At 40.7% G+C, this 23,382-nt stretch overlaps 1 protein-coding gene across 1 annotated transcript; it reads left to right on the top strand.

Annotated features, from left to right (window-relative positions):
- Positions 1-531: 531 nt before the first annotated feature.
- gpc2 (glypican 2) lies at positions 532-14,966 on the top strand. The gene is made up of 11 exons (XM_047585769.1): positions 532-2,165; positions 3,654-3,812; positions 5,090-5,224; positions 6,822-6,997; positions 7,097-7,177; positions 7,746-7,911; positions 8,619-8,749; positions 9,527-9,673; positions 10,220-10,356; positions 11,591-11,763; positions 11,886-14,966. Exons 1-11 carry the CDS (start codon positions 1,994-1,996, stop codon positions 12,161-12,163), a joined length of 1,755 nt encoding a protein of 584 aa, XP_047441725.1. The 5' UTR covers positions 532-1,993; the 3' UTR covers positions 12,164-14,966.
- Positions 14,967-23,382: the final 8,416 nt, after the last annotated feature.

The raw sequence follows: 23,382 nt of genomic DNA, 5'->3' as shown, positions 1-23,382 counted from the left end.
AGCAGTTTTGCTTTGCGGCGGGTTTGACTGACTTTGACCTAACTTTAGGCAATTCTGAGAATTTCATTTTCCCATGATATTTTTGATGTAAGTCTGTAGTTTCAGTGTCATGCATTGTGTTACATAAACTACCAGTCTGTTCTGTGTCTGTCCAGGTTTTAAAACCCTGAGTTGTTGGACTGAGCAGCTCTCACCAGGCTCCTCGCCCTCTTTTCCTCTACATGGGCTATTGTTCTGTGTTTGAAAGAGGCCTGACCTCTGTCAATATCACCAGCGTGACACACGACTTCTGCTCCTGAACTATCAAAATAAAATACACCCTACCTTGCTCTATGATGTCAATTTAAGATACCTTGTTTTTGTTTTTGTTTTTTGTTTTTTTCTGTTGATGTGGAGGTTCTCCGTAAACTGCACATTGAGTCACTTCAGCAAATTAACCTAAACAAAACCCTCATTAGAAGAAGAACTTCAATGGCTTTGCACACAAGTTAGAATGACATTTTGTTTGCCAGCAAGCAGGTTGATGTCAGCTGTTTAAAGGTAATGGCTCCATTTTGCTTGATCGATGCAACCTTAATCAGCTGCATGACAAAAGACATTTGTGAAAAATAAAAATGCAAAATGTCTTAGGTGTCACACTAAAAGCATACAATAAGTGAATAGGTCAAGTTACCAACCCAGCTAAAGTACAAACAGGTTACCCCACTTTAGGTCCTACCTGCCATTCTGGGCTTGATGGTAGTCTGATGAGACTGGCTACATGGACAGTATTTTTAAACCCACCTGAAATCATTCACTCTTTACATACACATTAAATAAAATGATCTGATGTGTCTATATGCCCCCAAACATGATTTGACTTGCTCAAAGTGGTTCTGACAACACTGAATTCATTCAATAAAAATGAGATTACCCTTATCAACTGAGACACATTTCTAATGACACCCTGTCAGTTATGGCTTCATTGAACTTTTTAATCATTCGTTTCAACTACTGGTTGTTTTGTGACTGACAGCTTTCTGTCCCTTCTGTCTACATTGTTAGGCACCATTTCTTTTCCTACTGAATAGATTATCAAATATTTACACCACCACATCAATGACTTTGAAGTTTCCTTTTGACTGTGTCAGTCTGTTCCAGTTGAGGAGAGGAATTGTGATTGGAATATTATTCTGATTAAAATATAAAGTAAGACTTTATTAATGTACAAAGTAGAAATGTTTGATTTCTACTCATGAATATTAATTTAACTAATAAGTAGAATCTATTGCTCATGTTAATGCAGTCACTGGTCGAACACTGTTCTCCCTGAGCATAAAAACATTAGGCTGCAATAATCCTCCTAGCCTGAAAATCTGATCCACTAAGAAGCAAACCTATTTACACATTTTGCACCATAAAGCACTTTCTTAGATTGTATTTTTAGGACTGATCACCCAATATACAACCCGAAACACTGAAATAAACAGCACACGAGAAGGGCAAAAACATCATGCCATTTTTCTATTAATTTATCTAAAAACATTTGCACAGTCCCGTAGACCGCTGTCTTTTATTTTGAAACTAGGCTCTTTTGTGGTATCCCCGTGGCTACGTCCCTTGAGTTTGACGCAGTTAGGTAGTTGGATGATGCTGAGGGCCGGGAGGAGTGCCTCCTCGCTCATTCACGCTCCCTTCATGTTAACGTGCAGCAGCGGGTCTCCCAGGAAGGACAAATTAACCGGACACGGCCGATGGAGACATATGTGTGATGTTTATTCACAGCTCGGATGTTCATTGTACTCACTGGAGAAAACTATGACCGCTTTAAACGGCTGACGATTCGGGATCCCGCGACTCTTTTTTTTTTTTGTTTTAGTTTTGCATCTAAGCCGGCCAGTCATTTATTTATTTATAAGCTGCTGCACCCACAGACTGATTTTTTATTTATTTTTTTCCCTTCCTTTTCTTTAAGCCATCCCGTTCTTCAGTATTTTTTCCCCCTGCGGTGAGGATGGATACCCGGCTGTGTTTCTCCAGGTGCCGGCTGCTGTTGCTGCTCTGCACGGTCGCTGCCCGGTCCTGGAGCCCCGTGGCTGCTGCGGGGAGGAGCTGCTCTGAAACCCGGCAGGTGTACGCTGAGAAGGGGTACAGCACGGGCACCGCTCCGCTGACTCAAATCTCCGGTAAGATCCATCTAGCTCCACATCTAGGAATACCTTAAACCACCAGGCACATCTTTAGACTCACAGAGAACAAACCCATCATAATCTGTTATAAAACAGTGTCAATTTCACACTGAAATTCGGGATAAGGTGCAGAAACGTAAACGCCTCAGCAGGAATAAAAATAACACGCAAACTCACTACTCAGCCACAGACACGCCATGCATCATAATAAAGCAATATCAAAAAGTGCAAAGGTGGCTTTAAACTCACTAAAAACCCCAGAGAGATAGTGCTGGGGCATCATGGTGAGGGCTTCCCTCAAGAGGAAACAATACAGTGTGGTTTAAAACAAATTACACCCGCCCCCTCCTCCCCTATGTGCGGTTTAAATGGGATGATTAAGGGGATGAGCAAATTGCCAACACCGGTGCAACAAAGAACCTCGCCCTTAATTAGTCTTTGCCTACTGGCTCACTGTTAAATCCCTGCATGTACCCATAGGCTCTGTTCACCGGTGATAATCTTATCTCCAGAATAAAAAGATGTCATGTGGATTAAACACTTGGGTAATTTCACGTTTCAGTGAGGGAAATGGAATGAGTGGTCACACTTCTTGGAGGTTTAGATGTAAATCAGTGAGCAGCGAAGTGTCTGCGAATCAGACGTGGGGCTTGGCACGAGTAAAAGTAATTCATGTATGTTTGCAGAGAATTTATTTCACGGCAATTTAGCTCGGTGTGTGAGACAACTGCAGAATTGATTGATTTTGTGTGTGTGTGTGTGTGTGTGTGTGTGTGTGTGTGTGTGCGCGCGCGCGCGCGTGTGCGTGTGCGTGTTGCACTATCCCTGCCTGAGTCTTGGCTCACTGTCCCGTGGGCCAGGGGAGCAGATGGCCGGGAAGAGTGAAGGATGAAGGGAGGCAGTTTAGAAATGGAAATAGAGGGATGATAGAGGGCTAATAGTGAGACACACAGAGAACAAAAGAGGCAGAGAGGAGCACCAGCTAGGGTGGAGTTGGGAAGCAGACTTTGGGGTGCATAAAAAGCCGTAATATTCATGTCGGTTGTACAATTATAGAAACAATGAATGCAGACCTTTTCTAGGTTTTGGGTGCTGTGCGTTTGTCCCCCTCCTCCTGACTGTCGTTTGCATATATCATTACCTCAGACATATCAAAGACACAACCTGAGCTGACAAAGAAAGACAGATTGAAGCTGAATAATTCATGCAGGGAAATTACAATTTTCTATCACACCATTATCTTTGATTAGATTTCCCCACTGAATACACTGATGAGTGGAGGAATTGACTTTCTCCCTGAAAACATCTGCTTTAACCAGATAGTAGACCTACTGACATTACTGACAATAGGCCTCAGTCTTTGTTTGGGTATTAACAATACACCAGGAGTACTGTACAGATTCATAGCAAAAGCATATAATTAAATATATATATATTGTGACATAATGTGTTATCAGTCCAAACCCGTTTTCTGTTCTGGTCCAGGTGAACACCTGCGGCTCTGTCCTCAAGACTACACCTGCTGCTCCAGTCAGATGGAGGAGACGCTTGCCCTCCAGAGTGAGAGGGACTTCCTCAAAGCCACTGAGGAGAACAGCCAGTTCCTCTTGACCACCTTTACTCACAGACACCGCAAGTTTGATGGTGAGAGGACGACTCAGGCGCTTCTGCAGCTATTAATCCTGGTTTTGAGAACATTATCTGGTTTGAAATTGATTAAAATATATAAGTATTCTTACTGAAACTATAGAAGGAACATGCAACTACAATCTGGTGTGTGCTAAGCCCACAATTTCTACATTGTAACTCTACAGTTTAGTTAATGCTGCATTGCATAAACCTTGTATTAGGGACTCGCTTGAAGAAAAGCTCTGACAAAAAAATAACGTTCGTAGGGGTATGTCATTTTTTTAGGAAAACAGTACAAAAAATATTTATGGCTCGTCCTGCACTTGGTGGCACATACTAACCTTGCGCCAAATGAAATGCTTTTTGAATGTCCTGCTCCCCTGCTCAGGCCATTGGAGGAGAGCAGTCAGTGCAGACTTGGCTTTTTATGAAAGGTACGGTCTTCCTAGCTCTGTTTTTTACAGAAAGCACTCTGCTAGCCACTTCATGGGGATGTTAATTTATTAATATTGATACATTTCAAACAAATCTGCTGGACTGGGAAGTAGAGAAGCTGTGTTTATGTACCGTGAAAGCTGTCCTCTTGGCGATTTGGACAAAACAATCCATCCTTTATTTTTGTTTTCTTACATTTTTCCATGACACAGATTGGGAACCAGCTGGATACACTTTACTCTCATCCCCTGGAGACTTGCTTTTAAAAATTAATTATGAGTTAGCCCAAGCACAATGACTCACGATGATATCACTCTGACATCACCAGATTCATCCAGAGATATAGAAGACATTATAAAAAATGTTTCAAAGGTACCTGTAAATGAACCTTCTTGTGTAAAATATCTTGAATGCCTTTATGTTGATCCTTTATGTTTTTGGAAACCTAAGCAGCTTTACTGATTGCTTTTGTTTGCATTTGAGAGAATTTTGCTGCCATTGTCTCCGATCATGTACATGTGAATGCAGGTTTGGAGGAGGCTCAGCACAGAGCTACATTTAAACCTTCTCCTCCTAACACCGTTGGATTGCTGTCACCTTTTTTTCCTTCTCATACTGTTATATAATGTATGTGATGAGTCATAGAAAGGCGCTTAAGGAGTGGGAGACTGACTATGAGTCTTAAAGATGGATTTTAAATAGAGTCATGCATCAGTGTACATGATCTGATGTTGGTGTCTTTAAGCAATGGGAGGAGGGTTATGGATCACCTACGTAGGAAGTTGGCTGAGATATTGGAAAAAGAGCGTAGATGACTGATTTTATGTGTAATCTTTACCTTTCCTGCCTCTTTGCAGAGTTCTTCAGAGAGCTTATAGACCTTTCCGAGAAGTCAATGAACCAGATGTTTACCAAGACCTACGGCCGCCTCTTCACACAGAATTCGCACGTCTTCCAGGAACTGTTTGTGGAGCTTCGCAGATATTATTCTGGTTGGTTTAATTACTTTTCTTATCTACGTCGCCTGAGGCGTATTTATATGGTCTACTGATCTTTGCAAAGCAAAACCAACAGGGTTGGACCTTGCATGTAAAACAATGATATTAAGGATGTCCCAATGGTTTAATGGTCTATCACACATAAAATCTAATGAAATAAACAAACAACAAAGAAGAATATACAGATAGATATAAAAGTTTTCCATATTTTGTTGCATTCTGTTAAATGGAAAACTAATAAATTTCAGGACACATTAATTCAAGGGATCCACCTGGCTGTTTTACTTTACTGTGCTTATTAGTGCCACCATGAGGAGTGAATAACTGCAGAGAAATGTTTGGTTGTCATCTGGCTAAAGATAGTAACATGGTCTGGTTTAGAGCTGCAACTGCCACACTGACAGTTTAGCGTAGCTCTGTAAGTCGACCTCCATATTGGTTTAAATGGAAGCAGCGTTGTCTTTGGTGGAGTGCTGAAATGCCAGGAGGAATCGCAGGAAAAAAAGAGAGAGAGAATCGGATTCCCACGGATGCCAGACAGTTTCTATTTCTGCTCCGGATCGCTGTGTTTTGGCATGACACCCGCTCACTGGAGAGTCCATCTGCAGGCTGTTGTTGCTTAGTCAACCTGTCTTTGTCTGCCAAGCAGCCTGAATGGCTAATTTGAGGCTGTATAGTAGACGACAGATTGGAAAATCACAGACTCATTCCGTACAGACACTGACAAGCACCCAAACACACCTAAAGGAAAGAAATAAGATATAATACACAAGAGCTGAACATTTGTCACGCGATGTTGTGTCAGGAGAACTTGAGTCCTGGCATTTGTGTGGATGTTGTTTTGGTACAAACCACCCACCTAAACATTGATGAAGCCCCCATGGCAAAATCACTCAACGATGTCAGCAACCTCCCCCAGCAGAACAAAACACAGTAAAACTGCTCAGGAATGGCTTGAAGAACACAACAAAGAGCTCAAGGCTTCCAAATGCTCCAGATTTTGTTTGGGATCCGTGAATGCAGTGGAAGACTGCAAGGATCTGCCTCTGCCTCTTTCCTGTGCCGCGACATGGTTTTTGGCAACACAGAGTGACTTACACAATAGTAGGCAGGTGGTTTTAATGTTGTGGTCAGCTGGTGGTATTGTGCTCTAGAAGTGTGTTATGTTCAATAGTGAATATGCAAATTAAATAATCTGAGAACAGTTCTTGTTCTTGTTTTCCCTTTTACGTGATGCAAAAGTTGCTATTTGATTTGCTTTGTTGATAGTTCCAAGTTTTTGAATTTCAAAGATTACTGTCTAACTGTCTTAACTAAATTTCATAATTTTTACAGGCTAAATATAAACTACTTTAGGCGACATCCAAAAACAAATATTTTATACTTCCTTGTATTGTAGAACAAAAATATTTAGTACAGTGGTAAGTATTGGTAAATCCTTTTTCAGTTTTTTCCTTCTTGACAAAACTTGTCAGCAGTCACGAAAAAACAGATGAAAAAAAAAAAAAGATGTTCCTGGATTACTGTTGTATTTTGTTTTTTAGGTGGAAAAAAACTATATCATGACAAATGGCTACACTTTCATCCACAGGCGGCAGCGTCAGTCTGGCGGAGGTTCTCTCCGATTTCTGGTCCAGACTGGTGGAGCGTGTCTTCTCTCTGGTGAACCCACAGTATCAGTTCAGTGAGGACTACCTGGAGTGTGTCAGCAAACACGCCGAACAGCTGCAGCCATTTGGGGATGTGCCTCGCAAACTTCGTGTACAGGTGTGTGTGTAATAAGCTCTGACACCATGTGTATTGGTGGAATGGAATGACAGTGGGTTATAATATGTGGCTGGTCTTCCTGTTATATTTGGTACTCAGGTATCGAGGGCTTTCATCGCAGCCAGGGCGCTGTCTAAGGGTCTGGCTACTGGTCGGGATATTGTGAATAAAGCAACAAAGGTGAGTGGTTTCTATTCAGCACCCATCATACTCACCTTGAAGGACACATTTCAACACGGATAGTGGTGTTCCTCTGTTTGTTGGCAAGGAACCTATGTGTATCCCAAAAAAAAATCCTGGAAAAATCTAATCAACATTAAAGAAATTGTTGGTGATGATGGCTGACTGTGATGTTGCTTCATGTTTTGTAAGTATGACGAGTGACCACCTGCATAATTTTGTGTAGGTCTCCTTTGTGCCTCCAAAGCAGTTGTGACTCATCAGAGAATGGACATGGGTCTTCTGAGGGTGTCCTGTGGTGTCTGGAAACAGACTGTTGTTAGTGGGGGCCTTTAGCTCTGTTAAATTTGTCTTCTTTAAGCACATTAAATTATCAAAGCAATTATCAATGTTATACGTGACAAATTAGTTCAAATGACATTGCTTATTTTCAGAGCATCATAATTTGTGGTTGTCTGACTATGGCTGACTTTAAGAGTCACAAACATGTAAAGATTATTCAGGTAGTAGCAGTAAAAATGATGCATACTCTCATTAATCCTTTCTCACCCACTGTTTTGCTTTTCAGCTGACTGCAGACTCGGAGTGTGTGCGCGGGCTAATGCGTCAGTGGTACTGCCCGCTGTGTCGAGGCATCCCCTCCCTGCGGCCCTGCCACTCCCTGTGCCTTAATGTGATGAAGGGCTGCTTAGCCAACCAGGCCGACCTGGACACCGAATGGAACCATTTCATTGGTGAGTGAGTGGAAGAAAGGGTTTTAGGAAGATGGAGCAAGACATGCTTATACGCTGTTCATAAAATAGGACAAGATTCAGGCTATGTTTCATAAATGAATAGGCAATAAAATAATAAAAATGTCAGCTACCACTTTTTTTTTTACTGTATTTTCAATGGTTATTGTTATTATTAAACAGAATACATCTAAAAGTGGAATCACTTTATTATGCCTCTGTCACTCATTTACTTTCACTTCCTTTTCCCCTAATGAATTCCTCCTCCATTAATCATTCATGCCTCTCTGCCCCTTCACAATTGATCTGTCTTCCCGTGTTTCCTTTCACCTTTCATCAAACCCTTACATACCCCACACTTCTTCCATGTGCAGTGCTTCCTCTTACCTTTCATCACTCCATCCATGTCTACTGCACTCAAATGCATCTTATATATTCTTTTCTCCAACCACCATTCTTCTCTCTTGTTCTCTTCAATGACAGCTTGCTTCCTGATCTTGCTAAACACCTCCTAAAGAAATGTAAATTGAACCTTTTAGCATGTTTGCTAGTGAGAGATTCCAGGCAGAGGGAACCATTTATCATGGTGTACAATAGGCCACCTATAGAGAGGTTTTCTTTGCATGCGTTACCAGACAATGAGACCATAGTGATTGGAATCGTAGCCAGCTCTACTCACCGACCATCGTTGTCCCTCTGTTCTCTGTCAGACGCTCTGTATCAGGTTTCCGAGAAGTTGGAGGGTCCGTTCAACATAGAGCTCGCTGCCGACTCCATTTCGGTCAAAGTGTCAGAGGCCATTATGCACATGCAGGAAAACAGTGTCGGGATCTCCAGCAAGGTAAGCAAAGAGGAGCCAGGAGACGATGAAGACATGAAAATAAAATGAACATTGAAGCTTTTTTTTTTTTTTTCTTCACTGCTTTACTGCTGCAGTTCCTAATATTCCAGATTGTATAAAACAGCATCCGCTGTCTTCAGTAAAACTATTACAAGTCAAAGCTTTAATCTTAATTAGTGGTTAATTTTAATCTTCTCAATGAGACAGCATGCATTTAAAATGACAGGAATTATTCACTGAGAGCTCAACAGCCTCACAGTATGATTAAAACATGGCAGACATCCCAGGCGCGAATCCATCAGAGAGACACCCACGACTTGTAGGAAACAGAAAAGCTCCCGGTGTGAGGTGACAGCACTTGCTTTAAGGAACAGGCAGTGCTCTCCTTTACAGGCGAGCTTTGTATGGTTGCAGCATTTTACTTACACAGTGACTACAGAACCATTTCAGCTCTGTTTTTATATATAGTTTCAGGTTCGGTTGCAGCAATTAGACTCTGGTTTTCTGATGGCTAGGAAGCAGACTTAAAAGGTGGTTTAAAAACAGCACAGAAGATTTTTTGTTGTATGGTGGTATCTTATGGTGTTGTCAAGCATATTTTAAGTGTGTTATTAAAAGTAATGACGACAATTAAGACTCCTATCCTAGCAATTTTTTTAAGGCAGGTTGAAAGAAGTGTGTTCAATCAGCACTTTCTGACACACTTTGTCTTGGACGCAGTGTAAAATCTTTGAAAATCTGTCTGCATAGCTAATTCTGTGTTGTTGTTCACTTTAGGTGTTCCAAGGTTGTGGGAACCCCAGGCCGACGCCAGCCAGGTCCAAACGCTCACCCAAAGAGTCCGGGGGCAACTGGAGGCCCTTCCGCACCTACACCACCGAGGAGAAACCCACCACTGCTGCAGGCACCAACCTGGACCGACTGGTGAGGAGCTCAGCCAATCACTGACTTGACTTGGAACTTTTCCACAAAAATCATTCATCTGGACAATCGCACCACAGTGGGCGCACATTGTTCACAGAAAACTACATGTTAGCACAGCATCAGTCCAGACCTTGGAACAGCAAGGAGCAAGTAGAAGACAGAAGAAGACACGGAGCACTGAAAGACTTTGTGAATACTTAGCTCATAAATGTTTGGGCTGTGTTTCAGGTTCAGACCAGAAATCAAAAACATGACAAAACACTAAAAAGTAAAATGTGCAGCAGTTATCATCCAGCAGAATGGTATTGGAAAATATAAGTGCTTGAAAAAGCTATAAAGCGAAGAGGCAAGGTGAAAGGACGAGGGTAGGCGGTATTAATATCTATTTATAAGTCAACTGACCCACAAGCAGTGTCACGTCAGTTTTGCGCTTTGCCCTGCATCAGCACAGCAGCTTCCCTACGCTTCCTCCAGCCAGCCACACAAAACAAGGATACTTTAAAACCCTGTCTGAGTCATCACCGATTTCCTTACACCTCCGTGCAGGTCACCGAGCTGAAGGAGCGACTGCGGCCCATGCGGGGCTTCTGGGTGTCCCTCCCACACACCATCTGCAACGATGAGAAGATGGCTGCCGACGTCACTAATGAGGACCGCTGCTGGAACGGGCAGACCCGGGGGAGGTGAGCAAGATCAGAGAAAAGGACGGGGAGTGGAGGGGTTGGGGGGGGGGAGGGAGTAGACAGCAGCGAGTTAGTGATGCTGCAGAGGTGGAAAGATGCAACAGATGGAACTGAGTTTATTAAATTTTTGCCTCCACCAGTCACCCACATGCTCACTGCGTGGGTCTGTTTGCTTTTATGCTGACAGGTTCAGCCAAACACCAGGAGGCAGGGCTGATGTAAAGAGGCTGTGAGTGTGTGAGAGATACAGAGAAAAGAAAAATGTGTCTGCGTGGTGGATTTGACGTCTTATATTTCAGTTTGTATAAGTGCACCCTCCTCGGCGGTTATAATCACAAAATGAGACTGCAGCTGTTTAGAGGGTTAGAGGGTTTTGGTTAATTAAATAACTAAATTTGTCATTTGGTATTGTTTTAGAACTATATTTAATATAAAACAATAGTAAAATGTCCTTTAGTCTTATTAATGTCCTTTATTCACTTTACTTTTAAGACAATGCGATGCTCCCAGATAAAAATAAAGTTGTTACATCGTAGTTATTACAAATTCAGTTCACATAAGTCCATCCAACAGTAGCTGAGACATTTTGCTCTGAACCAAAAACTGACCGTGGGATTCAAATTCAGACGATGTTCATTAGGATTCAACTTCTGGGAACATTGACTGTCGTGGCAATTCATCACATAGCTGTTGAGAGGTTTTAACAAGAATGTTCACACGCCTGTTTGGTGCTGGGTTGGGTTTTTAGAACTCTTCCGCAGAAAAATGACACCCATGAGAGCAGCTAGTGGGAAAACAAAACGCTGTAGTTCTAGGCAAGAAACCAAAAGTGATAGGAGCTGCTATCAGTCCAAGGTTGAGTGAAACTACTCCTGAGGGACGATTACACCTATCAGGCATAACATAAGGATTCCTCAGAGAATGGACATGAATCTTCTGAGTGTGTTCTGTGGTTAGTGGGGGTCTTTGGGTCCTTTGTGTTGACGGGAGGGAACTCTGTGGATCACCCCACAGATACTTGATCAGTTTGGAATCGAGTGAAACATGACAGCTCTCGATACACGCAAGCAGATTATTACAGTTCGTCCCGTTATATTTAAAAACCCTTTGACCTTCTCTTCCCACATTGCAGTGGTTATTGGCCGATATTATGTTTCTGCTGCTTATCAACAAGGATGATTAATACATGAACAATGTTCTACATATGTAAATGCCTGTTTGTGTACTTGTTCAGGTACCTTCCAGATGTGACAGGAGACGGGCTGGTCAGCCAGATCAACAACCCTGAAGTGGAGGTGGACATTGCCCGTCCGGATGTGAGGATCAGACAGCTGATCATGGAGCTGAGAGTGGCAACCAACAAACTGAGGCACGCTCAAAGCGGACAGGACATGGACTTTGTGGACAGTAAGTGTTTCTGGTTGACACAATTTACCCATTTATCTACTGATCCGAAAAGGAGTTGTTGATAATGTTAGATTTTCATTAATAGAATGTATATTAATATGTAATCTTCTTCCTGGTTTCAGGCGAGGAGGGCAGTGGATCAGGGGGTGGAGACCAGGGTGAAAGGTACAATGATGACGGGCCAGGGTATGGGCCTTACTCGCCGCCCTACAGCAAACCCCCACGCAACACCGCCTCCAACCCTGCAAAGCCTCCTCGAAGCCGAGACAAAAATGGGTCCAAGTGGAACAGAAACAACGGCCAGGGGCGAGTCCGGTCTGCAGCCAGCCTCCTCTCCTTCTCCCTGGTTCCTTTGTTGTCTTTGCCTTTTATGCTCGCTGTTGCCTCCATGTGGAGATAGCTGGTTATTGCAGTCTGGAGGTGAATGTCTCTGTTATGGTCTTAAGCGCATTATGAAGAGAACAAAGTCATTCCATTTGGTTACACCAGCAGAAACAAAAATAAAACAGGCTAATTTAGCAATAATCAAAAACCTGTTTACAGCACTAAATAAATAGGTTAACCTGAATAATTTTTCCTACTCCTGTAAGGAACAAAAAGACACATTATAACACATTGATAATTGCAAAGAAAACTTAATAAGTACTGCCATTTTCTAGTGCCATTTGTGAGAGGTTTGACCTGTTAGTGTTCGATTCTGAATGGTGTGCAGTGCTGAAAGTCTTGAGGGGGGAAAGGGAACAAATGTTTTGTAACATCAAGTAAATTAGCAGCTTGTTTGGGTGATTGAGCTGATGGTCTGATGGTCGGTGAGCTAGAGATTAGTCTACAATTAATTTCTGTGTCGTTGCGGTGAGCAGCTGATTTGTTCTGAATGTGTTTGTCTGCTGATTAATTCAGTTCATTCATTTGATTTGTTTTCAGTCTAGACGTGGTCCACTTTGTCCATTTTTCATGTTGTGGAAATAGCAGTTTAATTTTCTGACTCGGTTAGCCTTAGTATTTTGGCTTGGAAATTAAAAAAAAAAAAAAAAAGACAAAAACATGACTCTGGATACCAAACAAAGAGCTGATTTTGAATGTAAAAGCTCAATACAATTTGGGTTGGTTATATTAATGTAATATATTGATATTTTCTAATTTATTTGTAATGTTATGTATTGTTTTTCCTATATTTTTTAAGGCAAAGGTCGTGTTTTATCTTCTAAAAGAAGACTGTCTTTATCTGTCTCTGGTTAAAAAAAGAAAGGGAAAAAGATCAAGTTATGTTTAACACTTAACAGGTGTAGTTTTAACCAGAGATTCCTAAGGAGCCTCATGTGTGGATGTGTGTGTGTGTCTGAATGATGATTTTATATTGTTAGTTATATGTTTGAAGTTACGGTTAATGTTGAGACGGCGTTGGGACATTTTTAATAGTGCGCTTTTCTACTTATTTTTCCTAAAAGCAACAAAAGATGATGAAAACAGTGAGTGAGCTCAAAATGTGATGCAACATTGGACTGAATGGTTACAAAAAGACAAATGATGTCAAGACAGTGACTCTTAATTTTCATTTGCTGAACGTGTTTTAATGAAGAAGAGATCAAGAATAATCAAGAAGAAGAACGAAGCTTGTGTGGAGTTGAAAGGATCAGTGGAACAGTTTGCTTATTTACTTCCAGAGTTTGATGGATTGAATCACCTAGCAGCTGATTAGCTTAGCTTAGCATAAAGGCTGGAATTAAATGAATTCAACTTCTCATTTGGTCAAAAAAAAAGTGTGTGTAAGAACAGCAATTTGCTGATTTATATGAATTTTCCATTCTTGGCTGGCAGCTGTTTCCCTGTAACCATTGAAAACTGCTCGTGGCCTTCAGAACAAAGCTAGGCGACAGTTATTGTGAAGAAGGAGACTTATTATAAAATTCCCACTTTACACCAAAATGAAACTTTCATGACCTTCTCCATTTTTGGATGTCGTCAAACACTTAACAGCTCTGAAAATGTATCTACTTTCAAATTGTGCTGTGTTTAGTGTGTTCATGTAAAAAAAATCTATGAGTAGCGCCCTCTTGTGGTATTCAGGAGTTGTGTTTGCTGATTTGTTTTAGAAATGGCCCGCATGGATGGAAACTTAAGAGATGAAACTTATTGTTATTGTAATTTTAGAATATGTCTGAGGAAAATGACATATTCCCTACGTCTTTGCATATTTACCATGTTAACTTATGTGACCATTATTTTCCAAAACTCTCAGACTTTGTGGCTCTGAGAGGCCAATTATGGCCAAGCACTGGTGTATGCAAACACTGATGTTACCACTTGAACGTCAAGCATTTTATGTGCACAACGTTGCATGTTGTAACGATAATCTCATGAGCTGCATTTAAACGCAGCATCTGAGCTTTAAGAAAATGTCCACATTTAATACCACAAGAGGGCAGCATTCATGGGGTCTTCTGGTGAAAATCCACCAACAAATTTACGATTCAGTTTTAGTGTATTAAACATTGCAAGTAAATAAGAAGCAGCATTTTTTACAAGTTAGCACTTGTATTTTGTTGGGGCTGGTTGGTCCGGTTGTTACTTCTTAGCAGAACCAGACTAGTTGTTTCTCCAGGTCCAGATTTTATGCTAAGTTAAGCTAACCAGCTCGACACTCCGAATATCCACTTGGTTGTAACAGAATTACACTGCTAGTTAAACGGGTGATTGTATCTGTACAATACAAAGAAATGCAAGCGAAGTGTTTCATTTTATTTCCAAAAATGTTTGCTGTTTTTATGGTACTCCTTTTAAAAAAAGTCTTGGTAAAAAAAAAGACATGAAATTTGATATCACTGATAAGTGACTAATGCGATCAGTGAGATGTCAACATGTCAGTTATAAAAGCCTTCAAAAGAGCAGCAACACTCTGCAGGACTCCACCACACAGTGTTCATTTTGCGCAAACGCACAAAAAAAAAAAAAAAAAAAAAACAGTATCACACTATTTCAGAAGCAATCAGCGCTCTTGATGATCAGCAGTCACATTAAAGCTGGCTGCAGTGTTTCCACTGAATTTCAGGAAAAACGTTCTGTGGTCCGACCTCTCATCCATTCCCACTACTCACACATTCCTTCATGGTGAAAGTATAGCACAACCTTTTTCATGTTGTTGTAACAGTTTTTTGGTATCAAACAAGTGATATTTTCTGCTTCATTAAAAAACTGAACGAAAATATGTTGACGTGTCTTATCTTTTGACAGAAAGCACTGAAAGAAAAGTTCACATCTTAGTCATGTAGTAGTCTAGTCTAATTACAAACTCTGCATCAGTGTTGAACACATGTAGGATAGACATGGATAGTCTATAGATACAGGGAGAAAGAGCTGACATGTATCTCAAACCTCGGAGGCCTCACCAGCGTGTCCTTGGATTCCAATTTAAGGGGATTTAAGGGGCGCTGCTCTCACATGTCCGCTCACAAACACAAAAGATTAAAGAGAGTCATTACAAAGGATGTCACCGAGGTGTGTACTTTGAATGGTTCAATTGACTTAATTGATTTACAGTATGAACTTTGAAATTGATGTTTATTCTGTGCTTTGAAAAGACTCTGTACTGTACATGAAACAGCAGCATTATATTAGGAATCCTTTTCCCTGAGTGGGTTTGCCACAGTTATTATACAGCCTGTTACATCTTCATTTTATTCACTGTTACCTTCCACAAAAAGAAGCCAAAGAATGCCAACAGCATGCAGCAGCAGCACAATGGTTGTCATGAAGATTATCCACCATGCAGCCTTGGTCCAGATTTCAGTCTTTTTCTTAAGGAAAACTGACAGTTTAACCTGTGGATATTAAATTATATGTACAGACACAAAATCACCAGTGTATGTTTTTAGATGTATAGACTACACCAGTCTGGGAATAGATGTTTATTTTGCATACTCTGCGTAACTTTACCCTAAATAGAAATCATTACCTTAACCTAAGAAAGACAAATGTTTGTCTGACTAATTCAAAACAATAATTTTTAACTCTCTACCTTTGTCCCAGGTTTCTCTGGTTTGAGTCCAATATTCTCTGGAGAGTTGGTCAGACTCAGAGTGACATCCACAACGATGTTGAGGTAATTCAGGGAGCTGTAATCCTAAATTAGCGAGGAAAATGAAATGAGTGTTTAGCAGCATTAGCCAATATTGATGCACTTACGTACAAGATGTAAGAAAAGGTCCTATTTTGGATTTTCAAGCATTAATCCAAAAAAATCACCTTTTATCTGCAGCACTGGTTCTTGCATTATATTCTGAAGGTATCTGTGTAGTTGAGATGAATTAATTTCATTCCTCAATAAACACATGCACACTAGCTTTCCCTTATTATAGTCTGAACCTGCAATAATGTAGATTTCCACTGCTTATGCTGGTATATACTGTAATTGTTACTTGGTGCATTAGAACCAACTGAACATCAGGTTATGAGGTAAATATCCGACTGTTTAGCTGCTAATTAGTCCCTAAGCTATTGGCTAACTTTGCCTGTCGGCCTTCTGGTGCTTGGTGGACATACCACAGGCGTTTACATATTTATCTGATTGTATTTCTAGGTTATCAGACATCCACTTCATGATACATCCAGAAAACAATTGAAACCAGGTCAACAGGACTTCTTGGGTTTCTTCAAAATACAAAAATATTTATTCATTTGTTAATTATTTATTAATGTTGTCCACTGTTAGCACAGAGAGAGTGAACCCATGCTGTAAAGCTGTAGGTTGTGAAGCTGAACAATAAGCTCAAACATGCTATAAAACTTCATAATGATGAGGAAGATTTGTGTGATTTGTCACAACATAATGTGCCGTAATATTAAAACATAGGGTGGGGCAGCCTCAAAGAAAGACAATCAATAAATGCGACGCACAAAACCCTCTTCCAGTGCTGCTGCCATTCATATCAGAAAAAGACATTCCATAAAATAAGAACAATTTGTGCAGTACTGTCCAGACCCAGCAGGGGGCAGTGTATCTCCACACACTGAGCACGTCTGGAAGAGAGGACAACAGGCTTCACAACCTATTGTCACATATTAGAGGCTCCATGTTACTGACATATCTATACTAATAAGAATGTGCTAATAATAATAATCAGAATGAATGAATCACCAAAAGTAATTTTAGACCATCAATCCACAAAATTTCATTTTTTGTTTGTTTTATTGACAAGTAGAACATCACAAACTATAGAAATAACAATCAGTAACCACCCATATACTTGCAACTGTAGCTCAAACACCACTTTGGCAAATGCCTCAACTGGCTGTATGGTCTGAGCACTTATCCTGCACCACAGCAATAAGAGAACATCTTTCCTTAACAGCCCGGTGATCAACTACTGTGTCCGCTTTTACCGACATACTTAGTAGTGACGTTAGCGCGATTTGTGCTCAGTGAGACGCTGGTCGTTGTGACCATGACATAAAACTTTCCCTGAAGGAAACAAAACAACTGGGATGTAAATAGTGGCGCCTACGTGGAGAAAACTGTAGCATTGCTACTGACTTCACAGTCCCTTTGCAGGGGGTTCCCCAGTTCACAGTCTATTAGCGTTCTTTTGTCATTGGCTGTATAAGTCACTTGTGTTTCCTGTTAATGCAAACACACGCACATGCATGTATCCAAATGTCGTAGGAATATAGCATAATAAAAATACCCCAACTTTCTCCACCACAGGACAATATCAAATTGACGCTCCTTCACAGCGGTGTTCTTCTACACTCACTGCTGCCCTGCTGTGAACAATGGACGTGTAGTGCAGTGTGTCTGGAAGCATAATGACTGAGCGACTGTGGTGTGCGTCATCCCCATCTTTATTAGTCACAGTGATTCCCAAAGCTATGTCTTCCTCAGAAGGAGTGATGACTGGAACAACGTCCTCTCTGGAGATGTGACACAACCACAGATGGAGTTTGGCTGGAGGGCCTAGTTTATCATTACACGCTTCGCTTTGTCAGGCAGAAAAAACATACATAGTTTGTATAAATTTATTTTTGAGTTTGTATGTTTTGGTTTACCTAGCCAGTGATGTGAAAACGTCTTGATCATTTTGTGTTGTTTTGGACCAGAACTTGAACTGTAACTGAAGGTTACTGCCACAGCCCGTGTTTATTAAGACAATCGGTAACATAAATAAAAACAGAGCAAAATGTTGCTTTACATTTTTTAGTCTGACTAGGTATCTAATAATCACCATATCCGTCACACAAGTAGATTTCTAAAGGTTGGATTCACAGCTGTGTTTACACACGTATACAGGGGTGTTAAAAACAACTTTCTACTAAAGGAAGTAAGCATTAACAAAAGCACTGGTTAATGGCCAAAGACAGTTTAATAACAAGTTTGAATAACACTGGAGAAAATAATATTTAATCTAAAACATTAAATCCCAAACTAAGCATTTTCTTGAGCTTCATTTGACCTCTGATCTTTAATAATCATTTCCAGTTGTTTCTCACATATCTGTTTTTAATTTAGCTTTCTTCTGGATCATTGTCTCGAGCTGGAGTTGCGTAGTTATTACCTCAGTGCATCACATTAATCTTCCTGGTATTTTAAGGAATCTGTGACTCACTCTGTCAAATTTACTGCACAGAGCAGCAAACACTCCTACAACAAACATGCTTGTTTTATCCTAAAAACCTTCCTATACCACACATTCGTAAATCCAATGACCAAAATACTCCCTGTTTTGGTCTTATAAAAGACAGACTACCAAAGTTTTGCAGCAGTATCAAAGTTTTTACTTTTGAATATTCAAATATATTTTTGTGTGTGCGTTCCTTATTTATTTACTGCTCTCCTTGCAGCAGGCACTGATATTTCTATTTCTGTCCTGTTGTGACTGGGGGTCATAGTACAGCCATCTTTCCGAGGACCAGTTTAAGTTTTACACCATCAGATTGAGGACATCTGTGCAAAGTGAGGACATTTTGGCCGGTCCTCACTTCTTTACGAGGCTGTATGAGGATTAAAATGTTTCAAATTCATAATTTCCTGCAATACACCGTTAAGCTGTTTGGTTTAAGAAATGCACCTACCGCTTTCCATATGAACACAGTACTGAGTAGTGTTCAAAACTGCGGTGTCTACTTGGATGACATAGCAGTCTGTTCATCTACTTGGGTGGACCATCTGGAGACCTTCTATGATGTGTTCACCCATTTCCACAAGGATTCCCTCACCCTTAAATTGGCCAAATGTGAGTTTGGGAAGGTGGTCGTGACATATTTAGGTAAGCAAGTGGGACAGGGTTGTGTCCACCAAAGAGCCGCTTTTTGGGGATGGCTGAATACTATCGAGCCTTCTACAAAAACTTTGCCGACGTGATGGCTCTGTTGACGAGCTTAGTGAGTCCTAAACACCTGTTTCAGTGGTCGGAGGAATGCCAGTGTGCTTTTGAGGCTGCCAAAGCTCTCCTCTGCAGTGCCCCTCTGCTCGCTGCCCCCAACTTTGTGCGTCCATTCAAGATGGAGGTTGATGTCAGTGCGCATGGAGTGGGCGCAGTGCACCTGCAGCAGGATGACAGTGGCATTGACCATCCTGTAGTGTATTTTTTTTGAAAAAGTTCAACAAACACCAGCTACACTATAGCACCATCGATAAGGAAGCCCTGTCTCTGTTGTTGGCTCTCCAGCATTTTTCAGTTTATATCAGTTGCAGCCCAGGCTTCTCCAACAACCCGATCATGTTCCTGACTCGGATGCAGAACAGCAACCAACACCTTATGCGCTGATCCCTCTTACTGCAGGACTTTGGTTGATGCTTTCTCACGTTCCTAAACTCCTTGGTAAAATCAAACATGTTCTTCAATCAAACATCTAGCCCCAGAACTGCGCCAGTCCCCATCTCTGCTCCTGTCCTGAGGGTGATCGCCACTTCAGCCCCTGTCTCCGCCGCGAGGGTGATCACCACCCCTTCACCCCCTATCTCCGCAGTACCTCCCGTGCCTGTTCACGTCTCAGTTCCTGTGGAGCAGATTGCTCGACTCCATGTCTCTGATCCTGAGCAGGCTGCCATTCCTGAGAGACCCGCCACATCTTCCCGGTCACCCTATCGAAGGCCCTGCCACACCTTGTCGGCCCTCCTGAGCCCTTGAGAACTATTGCGACTCCCTGAACTTTATTTTTGTTTGATCCCTGCCCGCCCTGTTCTGGACTCTTGGTTATTGACTTATTTTGATTTGATTTTTGATTTTATTGACATCTGAGAGCCGTCCCTTGAGGGAGGCGTACTGTCGTGGTTCTGTGTCTGTCTTTTATTTCGTGATCATGTTTTGGGTTCCCTGTTTTATTTTGTCGAGTTTCTTACTTTCGCGTCTGTTGTACCTCCTTGTGTTCTGTCATGTGTCTGTGTCATGTGTCACGAGTGTATCCTTGTGTTTTCCCTTGATTACTCATTGAGATCTCCCTGTGTGATTGCCCTGATTCCTGTCACATAGCCCTTCCTTTTGTTTATGTTTAGTTCTGGTTTTCCTGCCATCCGCAGCACCTTTTGTTTCCCCTTTGTTTATTAAATACCTTTTTTTCCCGAATTCCCTGCCTCCTTATCGTTTGTCCTGCATTTGGGTCCTCACCTCTACACTCAATACCTGACAAGGTTTCCTGTTGCAAACCCAGAAAGTCGGCTCTGGGTCTTGAATTTTTCCTCTCACAATAAGCCGCAAAAGTGTAGTTGAGCACTGTGAAGTAAAGACAAAATAATATTTCATAGGGATGCACTGATTCGATAGTCTACTGTGTCAGTCCAATTCTGGCCAAGGGATTCGATATTGGAAAAAGGTTGTAAACCAATATGATTTATAGTCAAAACTATAATTTCCATGCTTTACAAAAGAGATGTATTTCATGTCAGAAGTAATGGTAACAGTAGCTAGTATGTGAACACTGTTGCGTCAGCTGTGTGGAGTTATTTTAAGATCAAGGAAGAAAAAGCAAACCATCTGAGTGCAATTAGCATGTTTAAAAGCTGGCAGGAGTTTTGGAAACTTCTGTGACGCCAACCTGATACAAAACAAAACAAAAAACAAGTGTACTGTATTACTTTAAAAAAAAAAAAAAAAAGTATTGCTAACAGCTTGCTTGAGGGAAAAGGAAAGGTGTGGTGGACTGGTGTTGGCAGATATTCAGTTTATTTACTGCCATCCTGTCAAAACACAGTCTCCCTGCTACTGTCACTACTTCTCAAACTTCTGAGGCTGCAAATAATTATGTCTCACTACTTACTAGTTTTCACTCCTTTTGAAATTCCAACTTATCCAAAGGCTATTTTCCAAAGTATATGTCAAAAATACATTAAATATGAGAGAAAATACATAGCAAGGAAATTAAAAAAAAAAAAAAATGAACATAAGGATGACCTGGATGACTGACAACGTTCACAGACAGACAGGCAGCAAGGAAGCTCAGTTTAGGTTTGAAGGATGCTGGATGTACTGTGTAGGTAAAGCAGGCCTGACCTGTAAAATAAATCGAGGTTTGTGCATAAATAGATTAAAAGGCAACAAGCTAGCAGTAAGTTCAGTTCTAATTTGTAGTTTTGCATATCTCACCATGTCGGTTGGTGGCATTGCTCCTTTGTGGTGTTTATTTAATTTGGTGTCTTCAAAGTGTTGCTGACGGTGACCACCAGCCTTGATCTGTAATGTTGTCACAAAGACGACAATGAGCAGAAATTCACTGGCTTGTGTATGAAATAATGGGACAAAAATAGAATAAGAAGAATAACACCATAAATATTAAGTAAAACTGTGTATCCGAATGCAGATCTTGTTCATTATTCTCTGGATTTGAGTCAATCTCATATTCAAATGTCTTTATGTAGAAGCTATAGCAACACTTTGCATTCATCTGCAGCTAAGAGTGCCAAATGAAGTTAAAAACGCTTTGATTTGATTTTTTTTAACAAAATAAACCATTGTCTTTAAATATATATCTTAATTAAGAATCTACAGCGAGGAGACAGATGGCTACATGTTTAGTTTTACTTTTGTTTGGTTGGTTCTTAGTCAGTGCTAATCTTTTAAGACTTGTCCTGGAAAAGTGCAGCTGTACAAAGATAAATACACAACGTAAAAGCTCAGATTTGTTCCTCAATGTGCAATAAAAGATGAAGTATATGAAGCCCATTCCCAGTTTATCAGTCATATGCTTAATTTTAATCTGCTACGGTAAGTTTACTTGTACTTTTCCACTGATAAGCTCCTGGCGCTCCAAATAACAGGGATTTGTTATCCTTGGCAAAACAGGCTTCAAACTACCCTCTGCCGCAAGTCATTTTCATTCCCAGGGTAAAAAAAGCAGCTGGTTCGTCTTAATGTTTGAAAAGGTAGAGTATTGACATTTTTATCAGGGCCTATGACTTATGACTCTAACTCCCATCCACTGGCTGTTTGTGCTTTTACTATCAAGGAACTCAACAAGTAGAGCTAACTGTTTTGCTGCAGTGTCTTTTTAATTGGAGAAAGCCTTCCACTAGGTGCAAAATTTCTACACATGAGCAAGTGCAGGATGGAGTCACAGGCCTTTGTACGCCATTTTCTATGGATGACAAATTCAATTAAGAATACCTACAAAGCAAAAATTTGTAACTGTTGGGACAGAAACTACTATATAAGACACAGATAATGCAAAACATATCAGAACATAAAAACATAAAACACACAAAACAATCTGTTGAAAAAGTCTTACTTAAATGGTGCCACATGAGAAGAGCAGAGGGCACATTTTTCTCATCAAATCAGTTATCAGTTCCTTTGGTATAAAGATAAAATAACCACCTAAACTTTACTTTGCCTGGTGCCTACAAATCTTAACCAGGTTTAAGGTGGACAGAGTTTTAAGATGGACCAATTAACACTGACACACGTTCACAGAAAACACAAAAAAAGTCGCAGTTGAGTCAACACATCACATCACAAGGAAATGAACAAGTCACCACTGGGTGGCGCCAAAGTACTTGCAACCCCTACTGTAAGATGTTGTGCAACTTGACGATTACAACTGAAACTATTCCAGAAGTCCCGATAACTACTATTCATCTATTTTAGAGGTACTATTTGCTTTATTTATTGAAAAGATAAATGTCAGTTGTCATAATAGCTGTAGTATTAGTGGTTGTGGTGATATGAGTGTTTTAAAGTGTGTTTTAAATGCTTTACTTGCTTTCAGCTCTGGAACGTAAACATAAATAGTTTTTTTTTCAATATCAGGAAATAATTTAGATCACTGATACAGCTCACACTAATAACTACAGCCATGTTATTGATATGAATGACATTAAATGATAAACTATCTTAAAAGCAATGAGTTCAGGGGAGTTGGCGGACTACGACTTATGACACACTAAGAAGGTGATGGTTTGACTTTGCACCTGCTGCTGCATCGCGTCCACTCTCCATTCAACTTCCTGTCTCTTAGTAAAGAAACACAATGGAGTCATGTAATATAATCCCATAAAGTGTTTATTTTGAAACCACTGTGCTGAGTCTATATATGATGTTTTGCGTTGAGTTTATTTTTATGTGAGTAAATCCTGTGGTCAGTGTTTCACATGTACATGGTGCGGACATGGTGAGAAGCAGACAATGACGAATG

Source organism: Mugil cephalus, chromosome 5, assembly GCF_022458985.1.
Source record: "Mugil cephalus isolate CIBA_MC_2020 chromosome 5, CIBA_Mcephalus_1.1, whole genome shotgun sequence".
NCBI classification, from domain to species: Eukaryota; Metazoa; Chordata; class Actinopteri; order Mugiliformes; family Mugilidae; genus Mugil; species Mugil cephalus.
The sequence above is the reverse complement of the archived record's forward strand: the minus strand, read 5'-3'. Positions and strand labels throughout refer to the sequence as shown.